General features: G+C 42.7%; 3 protein-coding genes across 4 annotated transcripts; all 3 read left to right on the top strand.

The window, feature by feature from the left end:
• Positions 1 to 306: 306 nt before the first annotated feature.
• Positions 307 to 3,687, top strand: anks4b (ankyrin repeat and sterile alpha motif domain containing 4B). Its single transcript, XM_020101791.2, has 2 exons — positions 307 to 596; positions 1,945 to 3,687. Exons 1-2 carry the CDS (start codon positions 436 to 438, stop codon positions 3,074 to 3,076), a joined length of 1,293 nt encoding a protein of 430 aa, XP_019957350.1. The 5' UTR covers positions 307 to 435; the 3' UTR covers positions 3,077 to 3,687.
• A 442-nt stretch (positions 3,688 to 4,129) lies between these two features.
• On the top strand, positions 4,130 to 9,583 carry LOC109638759 (kelch-like protein 20). 2 transcript variants are annotated; one of them, XM_069524828.1, is made up of 12 exons: positions 4,130 to 4,425; positions 4,502 to 4,804; positions 5,367 to 5,501; positions 5,574 to 5,765; positions 6,078 to 6,221; positions 6,331 to 6,517; positions 6,897 to 7,043; positions 7,200 to 7,328; positions 7,729 to 7,905; positions 7,993 to 8,139; positions 8,231 to 8,396; positions 8,748 to 9,583. In XM_069524828.1, the coding sequence occupies exons 2-12, from the start codon at positions 4,514 to 4,516 to the stop codon at positions 8,902 to 8,904; spliced, it is 1,872 nt and encodes a 623-aa protein (XP_069380929.1). In that variant the 5' UTR covers positions 4,130 to 4,425; positions 4,502 to 4,513; the 3' UTR covers positions 8,905 to 9,583. The 2 variants fall into 2 exon arrangements, with proteins under 2 accessions (XP_069380929.1, XP_019957449.2); XM_020101890.2 differs by having other exon boundaries at positions 4,152 to 4,804.
• An 870-nt stretch (positions 9,584 to 10,453) lies between these two features.
• On the top strand, positions 10,454 to 16,399 carry uqcrc2a (ubiquinol-cytochrome c reductase core protein 2a). The gene is made up of 14 exons (XM_020101735.2): positions 10,454 to 10,594; positions 12,081 to 12,182; positions 12,321 to 12,470; positions 12,565 to 12,629; positions 12,748 to 12,804; positions 12,905 to 13,029; positions 13,986 to 14,083; positions 14,233 to 14,290; positions 14,731 to 14,826; positions 14,907 to 15,106; positions 15,239 to 15,319; positions 15,408 to 15,484; positions 15,585 to 15,738; positions 16,052 to 16,399. The coding sequence occupies exons 1-14, from the start codon at positions 10,562 to 10,564 to the stop codon at positions 16,133 to 16,135; spliced, it is 1,380 nt and encodes a 459-aa protein (XP_019957294.2). The 5' UTR covers positions 10,454 to 10,561; the 3' UTR covers positions 16,136 to 16,399.
• Positions 16,400 to 17,445: the final 1,046 nt, after the last annotated feature.

Genomic DNA, 17,445 nt, shown 5'->3' with positions numbered 1-17,445 from the left:
AGAGAGAGAGAGAGAGAGAGAGGATTAAACAAAAAAGGTTAAAGGGATAGTTCCCCCAAAAACGAAAATCCACTCATTATCTATTCATCAGTATGCAGATGGAGGGGTTGGTGAGGTGTTTGAGTCCACAAAACACTTTTGGAGTAAATGGTGAGAAATTCTACAAACGTTAAAAAACAACTGGATAAAACAGGACATGCCTCCATACTGTTCGACTTTATCTCACTTGTCATAGTTAAGCTTTAAGTTACTGGTGGTCGAGCAGAGATGGTTTCTGAGAATATGCTGCAGCTGACAACGTTGACCTGGACTTTGCTTTTGTTTTATGGCTCTGAGCTGCTGATATGTTGACGCCCAGTGATCCCTTTTGTTTGCTCGGGTCTGCGGTCGCCTCAGTCTGTGTCTGGGAAGGGTCCCGCTCAGTTCCTGTAAGAGATGTCTAGGTACCACAAGGCAGCGATCGATGGCTACTTGGACCTCTTGAAGGAGGCCACGAGGAGGGACCTGAACACTGCGGACGAAGATGGCATGACTCCCACCTTGCTGGCTGCTTTCCACGGACATGTCGATGCTCTTCAGCTCATATGCAGCAGAGAGTAAGCATAATATGCTTTATCCCATGCTCTTCACCATGCATTACCATAGACTCAAATAACCTGAGGCCACAACAAATTCTTTTGTTTATTTAATAATAAACTAAGGACATTAAAAAGTAATCATTTACTTTTTAATGTCCTTAGTTGTATTTATATATTTTGATGTTCCAAAGAATATCAGATAACTATATTGTTACACTCAGACATGCAATTCTAAATATTGAAATCTAAAATCTTATGTATTATTTTGTGTATGATTCTCAAAAGATGAGCTAGACTAAACTCACCAGTTAAAACATAAAAATTATTCACCACCAAAAGTTAACATTTTCATAGGCCAGAGAGAATTTTATTGCACGGCTGGAAATGTGTTTCATGCTTTTTCATATTGTACATCAGTTTGTTTCAGGGCTTGTTGACAGCACATGTTTGTGTTCACATTATCCACTACACCGTGATGAGCTAAATCTGCATTCCCCTCTTTATACTCATCTCCCTCATGAGCTGAGCCAAATGTTTAATCAACCAAAGAAACAAAAGACCCCTTTATCAGTCCCCCCCCCCCCCCCCCCCACATCCTGTAACAAAAAATGGGCTAAAAACACAGCACAGAATTCTTTCTAAAAAAGTAAAGTAACTATGTCTGGATGATATTTAGTAAGGCATAACTCATGACTCACCTATGTGGTCAGAGTCAACTGAAGAATTTATGACAGGGACTTACAGCAATCAAGACTTTTATTGCTGTGACACTGAGGCACAGAACTGGAGGACTTTAAATCTTAATAGCTGACCAATTATCCTTAAAAACGTCACGTATTATTTTCTTAAATGTTCCATTGGCTTTACAAAAGAATGACTGGACACATGTATTCACCTACTCAGGAGGAGTTAGGTGAGAAGATCAATAGCAGATAGATAGCTTAGCTTAGCATAAAGATTGAAAACAAGGGGAAACAGCCATTCTGATATCTCCGCTTTTATATATGGTTTGGTATAAATAAAGATACGTGAGTAATTAATAAGTAATAAAGCAATAGATTAGCTATCTTTACAACAGTAATCTCTCTTACTATACTGTTTTTATAAGTTGTACAAGTTGTTTTTGAATGCATTTTTTTGTAGCTTATTACATTTGATATTTGTTAAATTCTTATTCTATCTCTAATGGTTGTCTTATTTGTGTGAATGCACCGACAGGATAGATACTTAGGAATTATACTATGAATAATATATTAAACATCATATAAAATCAAATAATACAAATAAATGAATATTTTCTAATGCAAATACATTTTTCTATGAACGAATGTTTATGAATCAAAAATTTTCTTCTTCTGTCACACAGAGGAGACCCCAACAGGAGCGACATCTGGGGGAACACACCGCTGCACCACGCTGCAGCCAATGGCCACATGCACATCCTCAGCTTTCTGGTCAACTTTGGTGCCAACCTTTTTGCACTAGACAATGAATTGCACACAGCCATGGACGTTGCGGCTTCTCGTGACCACATGGACTGTGTGCGATTCCTAGACGTCGCAGCCTCACAGCAGACCAATCAAAACCCCAAGAAGGTAGCCACTCTAAAGAAGGAAGCTGTCAAGGAAGCGGAGAAACGAATGAAACTCTGTGAGAAGGTGAAGAAGAAACACCAGAGCAAGATGGAGAAGATGCAGCGAGGAGCAGGCAACACCGGGTCTGTGTCAGAGGAAAGCATGGCATCGTCTCACTCAAGCGGTGGCACCATGTCGGGCCCCAGTGAGCAGTTCTCCGAGCTTATCAAGGTTAAATCTGGCTCTATTTCAGCCAGGGTCAGGGGCACCCTCCAGAAGAAGCTTGGGAAGAAAGAGAAAGGCACAGTGCAGAGCTCAGGAGGAGATGGGAACGTTATATTCCTCAAGCAGGAGAATGGAGCATCTGAGAACCCTGAGTTTCTGGGTGTCTTCAACGAGCAGGATGAAAACGTATCAGATGAAGAAGGACTGGGAGGATTTGAAGATGATTACAGTGAAGAATCAGGCCAAGTCAAACAGTCCATCTTCAACAGGCCCGGGCTCGGAGGTTTGATTTTCATGAAGAAGATGGGGCTGGACTCGGGTGACGTGCCCAGTGGGAACAATGAAAACCTTGGCTTCCTCATTCAGAGCAAGCTGTACGAGGAGGAGGAAGATGCGGGAGGCTTTGAGGGGATGGGTGACGCTGATCTTCCCTGGGAGCAGGAAGATCTGGGCCTGGACGATGATGAAGATGATGAAACCTCTCCTCTTGATTTGTTCTTGTCTACCATCTCCTTGACAGAGTTTGCCCCCGCATTCAACCGAGAGCACCTGGACCTGGAGGCGCTCATGCTTTGCTCTGATGACGACCTGAAAGGCATTCGCATCCAGCTTGGACCCAGGAAGAAGATCCTGGAAGCCGTTGCTCATAGAAAGAATGCACTGGAGACTCCAGGCATCATGAAGGACAGCTGCTTGTGATCCAATAAAACATGAACAGTGATTTATATTAATGTTTGAAACTTAAAGGAGACAGTATTTTTGATTTTCTATATAAGACAAAGATGATGCAGCAAACTGTTTCCCCCAAAAGGACTTCAAACATTTTAAAGTAATCAGATTTATATTGTTTTTTATAGAGGATTGTTGATCTAAATGTAAGTATTTAAATAACACAGACTCATATCATGGCAAAATAGCTTTTTTCCTACTGTGGGCAAATTTGAATTCACATAAAATCACAAGCAAAAAAAATATGCCTCCCTCAAAATTTTCACTACTTCCCCAGACCAGACTAAACGCCAAGCCATAGTGCCAGTTTATTTATTACTCAACATACTGACTTTGTGAATGTTTTCTTTCTTTTAGATACATGGTGAATGGTCTTACTTGTGATTATTTTCCTAAAAACAAATGTAAAAAATTAAAAACTTAATTAAATAAAATAATGCATGTCTTCAAATAAATATTGTGTCTTGCCTCTCGTCAAGTGTCACCTGGGATTGGCGCCAGTTGACCCCCCCACAACCCTCAAAGGATAACCCAATGGATGGAATGATGAAATTATTATTTTCATTAGATAAATTGTTTTTATTATCTTTCTCTGTGTGAATTTTTGCAAACCATCAAAAAGACCCAGTTGCATTTTTAGAATTTGCAACACATACATTTTTTATTTATTGATTATTTGATTGTCTCCAATATTGTATTTGTGCTTAGGCAACACATATACATATCATTCACAGATAGGGGGGCCTCAGAGAGCTCAGTAGATCTGACACATGGTCATTGAAGAAGTCTGGATTTCACAGGCTCACACAGGCTGCGGGGCGGCCCCCAAAATCTTTAGCAGCGCCCCTGTTCATATGCCTGCCACACCTGAACATTATGCTTTACTCTTTGTTTTAATGCAAATATTGGAAAGAGGTGAGTGCAGCTATTTTTCCGCAGCCTTCATTGCAAGTTTATCTGCCATTTAATTTACTTTAGTGAAGCGAACCAGGAAGTGTGAGGGAGGGAGTTATCTGCGAAGGTGGGAGGGACTTCCGGTGTGTGTAGCTCATCACCGCGGGAGTGTGTTTTCAGTGTTGTGGTCACGATCGTGTGTAACGGGAGTCACGTGTCCGTGTGGAAGCTGTTGCGAGGTTTCTCCCCCCGTCACCTGTGGCCGCGTCGCGTCTGTTCCCCTCGGTGCTTTGACTCGTCAGCGCCGCCGAGCTGCTCCACCTGAGCTAAGCCTCATTAGTGAGCTAATGGTGGAATCTCGGACTCTCTCTCTCTGCGTCGCCGCTTCTTCTGCGACTTCCCCCTCATGTCTTTCTAAATCAGAGGTGAGTTACTCGGGATTCGAACACCGCGGCTCGCACCCGACGTGTTCTCTCTGACTCTGTGAGCTTTGACTCGCAGTGAGGGGGAGACATGGCAGAAATCATCGCCGTCAACGCCGGTTTGCCGTCTCTCTCCGCGATGAACGTCACCTTCCGGATGCAGGAGGACCCCGGCCCCGTGGCCCCCGCCGGCCCCGCCGCCCCGGCCCCCCTGAGCAGCGAGGACTACCTGTTCGTGGAGGCCCGACACCCCAGCACCGTCCTCCAGGGCCTCAACAGCCTGCGGCTCAACAACGCCTTCTGCGATGTGACCCTGTGCTGTGGAGGACAGGAGTTCCCCTGCCATCGCATTGTACTGGCCTCTTTCAGCTCCTATTTCCAGGTAATAATACTGATAACACCTTTTAGTTATATAGCACATATCAAAACAAAGCTTCACAAATACAAAGCACCATCAGAACTTTAGAAATGAAGCATGACCACCCTTAAAAATAATAAAAACTAAAAGGAAGGAAGCTTCTGCCTGTCGTCTTTCCTCAGACAGGGTGTCCCACAGCCGCAGGGCTTCTATTTCAAAAGCTCTGTCCCACATTCAGTCTTCAGCCAAGAATCTTGGAACAGTCCTTCCAGAGAATCTCAAGATGTCAGCTGGGTTGTACGGGGCTGAAAGGTCTGTAATATACCAAGGAGTAAGACCTTTAAGATCTGTGTAAGTTATTAAAAATAACTCTTGGAACCAGGGTGATGCGTTTCAACAGGTTTACTCTGAAAGCCTGGCAGCTGAGTTGTGTACTGTCTGAAGCCGGTCTACAGAGTTTCTATTCAGGCATGTAATAACCGGTAAACGCAGCCTCCCTCAGAGTTGTGCCAGGGACAGGCACAAAGAGTCCAGGTCCTGCGCCATGCTACCAAAATCCTGCAAACTGTGTGTGTTTCCCCCTCAGGCAATGTTTTCCACTGACCTGATAGAGTCCAAACAGGAGCGGGTTGCCATCAATGGAGTAGAACCTCAGATGATTGGGATGCTGGTGAGCTACGCCTACACGTCAGAGGTCTACATCTCCAAAGCGAACGTGCAGGTACAGCATCCTCTCTCACCTCACTTCTCTCCTAACTAAACAACACGAGTGCTAAACATCAATGTGCTTCAGGCTCTGCTGGCAGCCGCCAACCTGCTGGACGTGATGGCCGTGAGAGAGGCCTGCTGTCGTTTTATGGAGCGTCAGATGGACGAGATGAACTGTGTGGGGATCCACTGCTTCGCAGAGGCCCATTCCTGTAAGGTGCTGGAGAAACGCAGCATGGACTACATCCTGGAGCACTTCAACAGTGTCTATCAACAGGTGAGATGGAGGCTTCTCATTTTCTTTCTAGACTGCAGTGTTTATCGTGTTATTTGGTCACCTGTCTTGATTCAAAGAGCAAACCTCTATCGTCATATCCATGTTTACTTTCAAAATATCTGCATTATTTCTTGAGATATATCCCAAATTTTTTTCAAACGCCATATCTCACAATGTCAAAAAAAACCAATACTGAATCCAACCCTTTAATCTGACTCATTGTTTTCCAAACCCTTCCCCATAACCAAATTTGTTCAGAAGTTTTTGCATAATCACCTTCTAATTCTTCTTAATCTAAATCTTCCACCCCAGGAGGAGTTCTTGTCTCTGTGTGTGGACAAACTGACAGAAATCGTTGGCAGTGACCATCTCAATGTGCCTAAAGAGGAGATGGTGTTTGAAGCCGCCATGTCGTGGTTGAATAAATGTTCTTCTCGCAAACAGAGTTTTGAAAAGGTCAGATTCACTTCAGTTTACATGAGCTGGGCAACGATACAGTATATGGCAGAGAGGTGTGTGGAAGTGACTGAGATGAGCTGTCTGATCAGATTTCTCTCCCTCGCAGGTCCTCGAGCATATCCGCCTGCCTCTCATCAGCCCCTACTACCTCCACGACGTGATCGAGTCTCAGGATGTGGTGAAGGAGAACCAGGCCTGCCAGACGCTCATCTCCGAGGCCAAGGACTACCTGCTGCTGAAGGACCGCCGTGGAGAGCTGTATTGCCCTCGAGCGAGACCTCGCAGATCCACAGGTGAACACGATGGATGGAAACAGTCACTTTTCGCTCACATTTTTTATTAGTGAGATACACATTCGAGAAAGTTTTTCATTTTTTAGGTCTCACTCGTTACTATGCATGGGTTGTTCCACCTGGTTTCTACTCCTACTCTTTACCAGGTGCTTAATTAAATAATCAGTGAAAATCATTTGAAATTGTAACAGCAATACAAGATAAATTATTATCTGTGGGTTTTTGACTTTTTCTGACATTTTATGGACCAATCGATTGGTCGGTTTCCAGATTTATTCGTGATCATTAGTCTTGGGTCCAACACCCCTCTACGTATCCTTCGGGCCTCTGCCTCGGCTCACTCCTCTCTGTTCCTCTCCCTCTGTTGCCATGGTAACAGGGACAGCTGAAGTGATAGTGACAGTCGGCGGGGAAGACGACAAGGTGGTGCTGCGCAGTGTCGAGAGCTTCGATCCTGTGACGAATCAGTGGAAGAATCTGGCCTGTCTGCCCTTTGCCGTGAGCAAACACGGGCTGGTTGTGTCAGGTGAGGGTAAAAAAAACCCACTGTCAAGTTTATTTTAGAGGATAATTAACTCCATGCTGTGCCTCCTCCGAAATGAGAAACCAAGCCTGGATGTAGTGCACATGACAGGTGACGTGTTTCTGTCCGCCCACTCCCACTTCTCCTCCTCTTCTGCAGACTCCACTCTGTATTTGGCAGGAGGGGAGTTTCCTGACGGCTCAGCCAGCAGAGAGATGTGGCGCTATGACCCCTGCTTCGACTCCTGGATGGAGATGGCCCCCATGAATGTAGCTCGATCCGAGTTAGGTCAGGATGCCTGATCTTGTTCTTTTCCCACAACTGCTCTCTATCCATAGATATCCTTAATATTTATATAATTTAGTTTAATCTGTTTTGTTTTGCCTCACACTAATGACTGTGAAGTATCCCAGTTTCTGCTGCACACAGCTAAAAAATAACACTGACTCCAACTCCCACCGAATTTCCTCCTCTCAGTAAATACTAATGACCTGGATGTCCTTATTATTTAGCAAGCATTCTCCGTTATTCTTATTTTACTGGATGTCCTGGCCGATACAGAATCAGCTATAATTTCATGGTCGTTTTTGTTTGTTGCCGATCAATAGCACCCTGAGAGTTCCTGAAACTTGCATTTAGTATTTGAAAATAACATTTTATAATAATAACATAACATTTCTCCTGTCAGGCCTGGTGATGCTGGACGGCTTTGTGTATGCAGTGGGAGGTTGGGAGGGGCGGTCACGTCTGGACTCGGTCGAGTGCTACAACCCCCACAGCAACTCCTGGCAGTTCACAGAGTCTGTCAAGATGGCCGTCACAAGTCCTGCTGTGGTGGCCCTGGACGGGCTGCTCTATGTTACAGGTAGGAAATGAAGGCTCTACACATGCAGGTTATTCTGGACTCTGTCCTTTTATTTGTATGTATTTATGTCTCCCTGTGTCCTGGTAGGTGGTGCAGTTCTCGAGGACGGTGACGGCACAGATCTCGCCCAGGTGTACAACCCTAAAACCTCTGTATGGACAGAGGTCACACCGATGCAGATCGCTCGCTCTGGTTCAGCAGCCTGTACCCTCAAAGGAAAGATCTATGTAATAGGTAATAAACATGTATGTTTCAGACTTTTAGATTTTCTCACTGATCAACAAATAGTCTTTCTTGTTGTTGAACCTCTCTTTGTTTCTTGCAGGTGGATGGCACGCCTCGACGGAGAACACAGATAAGGTGGAGTGCTACAATCCCAAGACCAACCAGTGGACCATGTGCGCCCCCATGAAAGAGCGACGCTACCGACCCGGGGCTGCTGTGGTGGATGGAAAAATCTACGTCCTGGGAGGAGAAGAAGGCTGGGACAGGTGAGGAGCTATTCAGAAAAGTTGCTTATACATGTAATCTTCATCCATATTTTTCCACAAGCAGAGGAACCATTTAGGGACATATTAGCATTTCAAGACTGGAAGCAGGGTCTAAATGTAGGTCCTCTGCCTATAAAAAGAACCTGCTTCAAAGCACAGTTATTACTTAGGCTTCATGGAAGGTTTCAACATTCAGATGCTGTGCTAATGCAAAGACCTCTGGTTTTCTGGTTCCCGATCTATTTCCCGTAGATTATAAATTTACTGAAATGAATCTCAAGGGATAAACTGCACTGTTTGAAACAGGTGTTGAATCTGCAACATTTTAACGCTGATGGTTTTTACATGCAGATATCATGACACTATTGAGAGATACTGTGATGAGACAGACACCTGGGAGATCGTCGGGGAGATGCCCACCAGTCGCAGCTGGCTCAGCTGTGTCTCTCTCCAGCTGAGGAAGGACATCCACATGAGCAGCTGTCCCGGGACGCCAAATGACAACTGAAGCGCTACAACTTCATTGAAGAATCTCTCCTGGTTGTTATTTGCACATTGTTCAGGGACAGTGCACTACAAAGCTCTGAGCTGTGGAGACCAGCGACCTGACAAGTGATGCCTGGATTTGGCACAACGCTGTTTGAGCTGTTACCCGTGGCAACATGTAGTCGTGACGGCTTGTGGTATGGGCCTCACTGATTTGGGTCCCTCCTTTGTGCGTGGAGACAAAGGAAACGTTGTTTACACACATGATCTCATGTAACTGTGATGGACGACTCGGTCAGGAATCGAAACTCACTTTCTGTATGACGTGAACATGTTTGGGATGATGTTTTTATGTCTGCACACTTTGAATCTGTGAAGAAGGTCCCAGCCAACATAGTGTATTTTTGTATCATCATGTGATGTATTTATTTGGGGTGTGACTAGCTGTGAGAATGAGAAAGGAGAAAAAAAACATTTTGCTCCTTTTTAAATGATGCTCTGTCAGCCAAAGCATCGAATTGTGAGAAATTTCAAACGTTATAAAGACATCTTCGTGTGAGCAGTGTTTCTGTAGTTCAACTTTTAAAGGATTTGTCTTAACTAACTGTAACCTGTTAAGTATATTTTTGTAATGTAATGTGCGTCATGCATCTCAGTGAATTTAAATGGGTTAGGTTCTAATAAAGATGTTTAATTCTTTACACTGTGCAAGTGTGTGTGTGTGTTAACAAATGTCAATATCATGTAGCTTGTGTAGCCCACATCCCCGAAGTGAGAGTGATGTGTGTGCAGGTGAACATCTGCAAACTCAATCACGGGATCCAAGGTTTAGTTTTTAAAGTTGAAACCAAATGGCATAGAAAAGAACAGGACAGCACTCTCTCAAACACACAGACCATGATTTAATTCATTATTATTTTTATAAAAAAGTGTTGTCTACGTATATGCACTCATTGTTCTGGTTGTTTGTCAGGTCTAAGTAGAAAACCTGGAGATATATGTAGATATACATTAATGAATTTGTTTATTATGGGTCATGTCATTTGTTTAAATGTGAACATGTTATTATGACTGTTATTTTAGAGGAATTGTTGCTGTTTCTAATTATGAACAGCAGGGGACAGCAGTATCAACTACATGATAGACATCACTTTCATTTGGTCTTTATTATTATTCTGCCCCACTGCTCACTCATTTTCTGACTCTACAAATAAACACACATTTCAGATATAGCAGAGGCCCCCCTGGTGTAACATGTAGTGCAATATTCAACTCACTTTTATTATGCATTATTATTCCCTGTGGACTGTTGTTTGATGTACAATGTTCTGTAGAACTTCGTTCCTAGAAAAATATCCCCATGGGAGCCATAAAGTATATTTGATTTGACTGCAGGTTTAGGAACCTGATGGTGGAAACTGTACATTGTTGTTATTATTATTATCTCGTGGTGTTCTTTCATATCTATGAAACATCAGAATCAAGGTGATGAGGCAGTTTTCTCCAAGTTGCTGATTGTTTTGTAAATGAACTTCAGCAGAAATCATAGACTGTATATAATCCAGAAATCCATCGTCTGGTGAGTGATGCTCTGCGCGGTGCGGTGCACTGTGGGTAAGACGTCAGCCAGCCGCCATGTTTGTCTTTCTGCACCGGGCTGAAGGAGACACTCAGGCGTCATGAGAGGAATCCGGTCTCTGAACAGTCTTCCCGTGAGTCCCGTCTTCTCCCCGCTTGACCCGAGCTGTGTCACCGACACACGCGAACCGAGCTTCACTCGTTCACGTCACTGGTTTTGGAAAATAAACCCGCTCTTAGCTGTTTTTAGCGCGGTGGCTAGTTAGCTTACATGGTGGCTAGCTAACACCGGCTTTTCTAACGTACGGCTAGCTCGCATGTTTTGTTTTTCCAGCTGAGTTAAGTGACACCCTCTCCCTGGATCCTCCACTTACACTGGAAGTCAGATTCAAGTGTCCAGGTCAAGCAGGAGGTTGTTTCTGCTTAGCCTCTTGTCGTAGCTTCGCTTGGTTCTCGTGAAGGTCAATGTCGGATCCTGTGTTTCTGCAGTTCTGTGTCAGTGTCCGGAAGCGATCAACACCGACCCTGTGCTGGTCATTATCTGGACACTTACTGACATTTGACTGATCTCAGGCTGTGTTGACAGGGCGCATACACACATGTGGTGTTTGCTTCAGGGTTATAACCATAACCTGGTCATTTCAGGTCATCCACCCCCCCCACCTTATTTTAGGACAGGTTGGCTTGTGTCTGCTGTTAGTCCTAGATGATAAAGAATAAACAGTCTATAATTGATTGAGTCTTATATTGGGTTATTTAAAGTTAAACTCGCAAACATAGGGCTAGTAATTAAATGATTCTTCAATAAATAACACGATCATCTAAGTAGGTACTTAAAGATTTCTATAACTTTGATTTCCTTTTGCTCAAGACTATGGCTTTAATTGCCCTAACCCTAATCGCCAATTATTTCCTCCACTGTTTGGTCTATTAAATATCATAAGAAAGTGGAATATGTCCACTCCACTCGTTTCATGCAGTCCAACACAGAAAGGTAGAGAATTGTTACATCTCAGTGCCTGAAAACAGAACTTTTTCCCCCCATTTAAACCTATTCATCAGTCATGGAAGTGGTTGCCTCTTATTGTCTATATCAGTCGAATGATTGATGGCTTCTCTAATGTGCCCTGAAACAATTGACCACCAGAGACCCTTTGTCTTTAAGCTTTGGCCAGGTTTATCAGACAGGGATTTCTTTTTGCTTGTTTAACCTGAAACAGTTAAATTAATCGAGTAATATGTAAATATAAATCAAGGATAAATGGAGCATAATAAGAACAAGTGGCATTTTGTGGAAGGAAATACAGTTAATTGAGTTATTTACTATCCTGTTGGTCACCTGGTGATGCCTCTGATTTATCTTGTGACCCACGGAATGGAGGGGATGGGAGATTACAGATCTAGCCTTCTCTATAAAATTCATATTGGTGTTATAGGTCATGTAGATATTTTTGAGGTTAAGATTTGTCCACTCGATTGTCAGCCTGCTTTCATGGAACATTTGCATGTAAGCCTGTAAGAGAATTAACTGGAAATGTAACTGCACCCTGATGTCGACACCACTTGAAGCTGTACTCCTTTCAAAGACATGTTGTTCACAGCTGTCACCTCCTCTCACAGAAACGTTGCTATGCAGCTGCCAGGAGGAGTGACGCTCTGACTGAATCCCTTGCAGGCCTGAAACCCTCCACAGCTGCAGCTCCCCCTCCTCAAAATGTTCAGGTAGGTGCTGCACATTGAAATACCTGTTCAAGACTGTACTGTAATATAGAATCAAAAGTTTGATGAGAGAAAACGAGAGTGAATAGCAGGACAATTTACACTGTAAATTTACAAGGATATTTTTCATTGCCGCTCCAGGTGTCCAAGCTCCCAAACGGTCTGGTGATCGCATCACTGGAGAATTACTCCCCCTTGAGCAGCGTGGGTGTGTTTGTGAAAGCTGGGAGTCGCTATGAGACTGTGGAAAACCAGGGTGTCTCTCATGTGCTACGACTGGCAGCAAACCTGGTAACCTGTGAATAACTTTGTGAATGTGTAATTCCTTCTGGGGAAAACTTCATTTTGTTCAGTTAGCTTCATGGTTACTTTTTCGCTTTTGTAGACTAACAAGGGTGCATCTGCCTTCAAGATCTGTCGAAGTGTGGAAGCACTGGGGGGCAGCCTGAGGTCAGTGAGGTTGCTGTGCGCATGCTTACACCGACTGTCCTTGCTCGTCCTGCTATAAATAAATTGGAGAATACCAGTGTAACTGAATCTGAACCAACTGCCCTTTGTTTACTTGCAGTGTGACATCATCACGAGAGACCATGATCTACACTGCAGACTGTTTGAGAGATCACCTGTAAGTGCTCCCATCTTCTCGTCAAGTTTAATGTGCCTTTTGTTTAAGGTGATGCAGATGCCACAGTATATCCTCACCGCTCTTGTATCTGTGTGTCCAGAGATTCATTATTGGAGTCTTTGGTCAACGTGACCACAGCTCAGGAGTTTCGGCCATGGGAGGTACATGACCTGACGTCCAGGGTGAAGCTCGACAAGGCTCTGGCTCAGCAGTGTCCTCAGATAGGTTAGTATCAAGAGCAACCTTTCAGCATTGAGGAAATGATGTCAACACAGTAATTGAACCCATCTGACAAGTGCTGTAATTGATCTCAGGTTTGTGTTCCCAAATAAAAACAGTGAGCTCATAGCTGCAGAGCAGGCTGTCGATTCTCTGTCACATTTTAAGGTCTTTGCACACAGACTTTGTCGCACGTTCAAAAATAAATGCAATCTTCATTGTGTCAGTTACGTTTACACACCGACTAAAACTTTAAGTTTAGTTTTCGGAACAGTTTCTATTTGCTCAATTTTTTCCATCTTTCAAAGGCGTACCAGAGAGTTGTTTCAGGGTTGTTTGATAACTCTAAACAAGGATATCAGGCATTTGATTGAAGATATTTCACTGAGAAATCCCTGTTTGCAGTTTGTGCCCTGTTGCTCTGATAAAGACTGATAACCTCTAGGTTTGGAGTGTGTGTGTGTCTGTCTTTGTGTGAATTCATACTGCCAGCTGCTGTTTGGGATCAATTGGACCACTGATATTTGTTTTCTTCTTTTTAATTTGCTGTGTCAGTGCAGACATCCTGAAATAGATTTGGAAGCGATCGGGATAATTTTACAGATCCTTGATCAGAAGATAATATTCTCCTTGTTGCTGATGGCTTCTCAGGATTGGATGAACCCATTGTTTTCTTGATCAAGAAGTGAGAGGACCACAAAATCTTCCTCACTGCTTGACTCCACTTTATCTTGAGACATTTTGAAGCAATAAAATGCATCATACTCTGTGTGTTAGGATTTTGTGCTTGACCATTTTTATTGATGATGGACTTAAAAAAGCACATATGCCAATTATTAACTTGAAAATAACTTAATTCTTGATGGAGATTTAAAAATATTATTTTGTTTCTTGGATCCATCTCTTGGATGTCTAGTTTTCCTCGACTGAAATTTAGGTCTCTGTACCATTTTCTCCTGCAGGTGTAATTGAGAAGTTGCATGAAGCAGCATATAAAAACGCCCTGTCCAACTCTCTGTACTGCCCTGACCACATGGTCGGCCGCATCTCCCCAGAACAGGTAACACCTTTGTTTTGTTCTGTTTCTTTACATTGGGATATAGTAAATTGTATGGTCTTGAAGGCAACTGACTTCTCAGGTTGAACGATTGCATTGGTTAGATTCTGCATTGCTCTTACATGGATCTCCTCCTCCTCCTTCCCCTGTAGCTGCAGTCCTTTGTTGAAGACAATTTCATCACTGGCAAAATGGCTCTTGTAGGACTAGGTGAGTGTCTATTTGTACGGTTGTGTCACTTCCCTGCACCAACACCACGCTTTGCCTATCAAGACTCCATTTTACATTTGATGCTGTTGTATTAATCTTGTATCAGTTGGTTAACTTTTGTGGGCGTGCTTACATTGAACCACACTGTTAAATCTGGCATTTGTAAAATGACTCAGCGGTAAATCAAAGCTGGTATGTGAAGAAAAGGACGACACCAACACTATTTGTTGTGTTATAATTGGTGGGTTTCTTTGCATGTTATGAGGCTGATTTTGCCTGCAAGCAAATGCTACAAGTGTTAACTTGCCTGCGTGATAATACATCATGCTAATATGGCAGTTTGTATCCTGGGAATGTGTAGCTTTTTCCCCTTCAAAACAGTGCATTTTTTCCACTTCAGTTGTATAGTAATTTTGTTACTCACTGATTTTTCCATCCAGGTGTGAAGCACTCTGTCCTGAGGCAGGTGGGCGAGGGTCTCCTGAGCACCCGCAGTGGGGCCAGTGCACCTGTGGCTAAATCTGTTTACCGTGGAGGTAAAAACTCATGTTTGAAAGGGACTTTACACACTTTTCAAATAGCTTAATTCTCACGATGGTGTTATGTGCATGTGTAGGTGAACTGCGGGTGCAAAACAATGACGACCTGGTCCATGCACTGATTGCCAGTGAGGGTGCTGTGACAGGTAGTGCAGAGGCTAATGCCTTCACTGTGCTGCAAAGAATCCTGGGAGCTGGTCCACATGTAAAGAGAGGCTCAAACATCACTAGCCAACTGAGTCAGGGTATTGCCAAAGCTACCACACAGCCCTTTGATGTAAGTAAAAAAAAAAAATGCAATAACTGTTATTGGGCTTTCAATTTGTTCTCAGGAAAACTTTGTTGCATTACCTCTTAAATTCAGAGAGCTTTGTTTTGTAATGTCACGTGACCTCTGGATGTCTTACAGGCCACCGCCTTCAATGCCTCATACTCAGACTCTGGCCTATTTGGTGTCTACACCATTGCGCAAGCGGCTTCTGCAGGAGAGGTGAGTGCTAAATTCACTCCTTCCAAGACAAATGCAACTGCATTTAAAATTTACCATAAGCTGAATTTCACTGAGTGTTTCTCTGCAGGTGATCAAAGCTGCCATTGCTCAAGTGAGAAGTGTGGCTGAGGGCAATGTGTCAGAGGCTGACATCACCACAGCAAAGTATGTCCACAGTGAAGAAGCATTTTTACAATGCACACAGATGTTATTGTACACTTTTCACTGAGCTGCTGTGTTGAATGTGTTTGAATTATTTGCATAGAAACCAGGTGAAAGCCGATTACCTGATGTCAATAGAGAGCTCTGAGTGCCTGATGGAGGAGATCGGTGCTCAGGTTCTGAACACTGCAGCATACCACCTCCCTGATACTGTTCTCCAGGCCATAGACGCCATCACCCAGGATGATGTGGTCAAGGTGAGTGCTTTCACTGCAGAGATGACAATAGGACAATCTTTTATCATCACTGTCGAACTTCAGTGCAATCATTCTGCTGGTTATTTTCACATACGCAGCTATAGCTTTAACTCAAGCTATGTAGCTTTGTATATAATGTAGCACACCTCTGCAATAATCATGTAATCCATGTGTACATCCTGAATCATTAAACTTCAGAATTGTTGTTACATAAAGGCTGTTGCCTCCTGAAAAGGCAGCAGAGTTTTATTATTCACAATCTTCTACCAAAATGTTTCCTCACATTAAAATGATCTTTTTCATTTATTTACAGGCTGCGAAAAAATTTGTGGACGGCAAGAAGACCATGGCAGCTAGCGGACACCTCGTCAATACACCATTTGTGGATGAAGTATGAAAGTAAAGTTTAAGAACTGTTGAATTTTAACTTGGACATGCTGTGCTTGGCTGCCTGGAAAAAAAAAGAAGAGCGAAGACCTCAAAGCCCCACAGCCTCATGCAACGATTCATTTGACGTCACCAATCACTTGTATTCTGTCCTGCAAGAACGTGTGATCTCCAACAGGGAGACAGAATCAAAATGCAATTTTTCTGTTGTCATTTTTTTTGTCAATTTAACTGTATATCTATGTAAATTAAAGTTATGACAGTAATAACAGAAGTTTTGAGCTTGAATATATGTGTTGGAATGACTATTACTGTAGCCTCAATTTTGTCAGCAGTGTGAGGATCTGTGTACACTACAGGCATCAAGCGTTTTTAAGAACTGTATTGTTCCCCTCATCAGCCAATAGGGGGACACAAAAGCACAAACATGACTATAACAGGGTCATCTTGAAGGATCAAATCAGTTTCCTTTGATACAATGTTGAACGTCGGAGGTAACAACAGTCGGCTGAGAATCAAGATGCATTTTAAATCCTACACTGACAAAAGTGCTATCGGCTAAATATAATGTTATGATAATGCTTTATTATTACTGAATAAGCACTATTTGAGTTTTGCAGCTCACAATTTTATGATTGAAATGTCATTACGGAAAATCATATTTAATAAAAAATATAGTTTTTATATGCAATTTTAATCTACATACCATAGAGCAATAATTCTCTGCAGAGTAGTGAAGTATTAAGTTGAAGAATAGAAATACTAAAGTAAAGTATAAGTACTTAACTTGCGTGTAAGCACAGCATTAAGGTATGGATCTACTCATTGTGAGTACAATCTAATGTTAAAATAACAAAGGTCCTGAATGTTCAGGCACAAAGTAGCAAATCTGTAATTTCGCCATGCTTCATTTTGTGATGACATTAAAGGCATTCTATTCTAAATAAAGATAAGAGCAGTTTATATTTGCAATATTTCCCATTTGCAATTATTCAGTTCAGATCAAACGAGTTGCAGTGAAGCCGAGATGTGTGGCATTATCATGACGCAGTGGGTTTTAGAATGGTACGACTGCAAGATCAGAATGAATTCATTCACTGTTTCCTGACGGTGTGGCCTTAGAGGTACAGTCCTGTATGACATGAAAACCCTACAACATTAGACAAAAACTAAATCAGAAACATTGTAGAAAGCATTGAATTTTATTTAAAAAAAACATTTCACATACATTTTGAAAAACATTTTACAATAGACAAAAAACCCTACAAACTGCCTCACACAATATATATTTTAGGAAAGAACAAATTAGCTTTCAGAAAA

This window comes from Paralichthys olivaceus, chromosome 5 (assembly GCF_024713975.1).
Source record: "Paralichthys olivaceus isolate ysfri-2021 chromosome 5, ASM2471397v2, whole genome shotgun sequence".
Classification (NCBI taxonomy): Eukaryota; Metazoa; Chordata; class Actinopteri; order Pleuronectiformes; family Paralichthyidae; genus Paralichthys; species Paralichthys olivaceus.
This window is presented reverse-complemented; position numbering and strand designations above follow the sequence as displayed.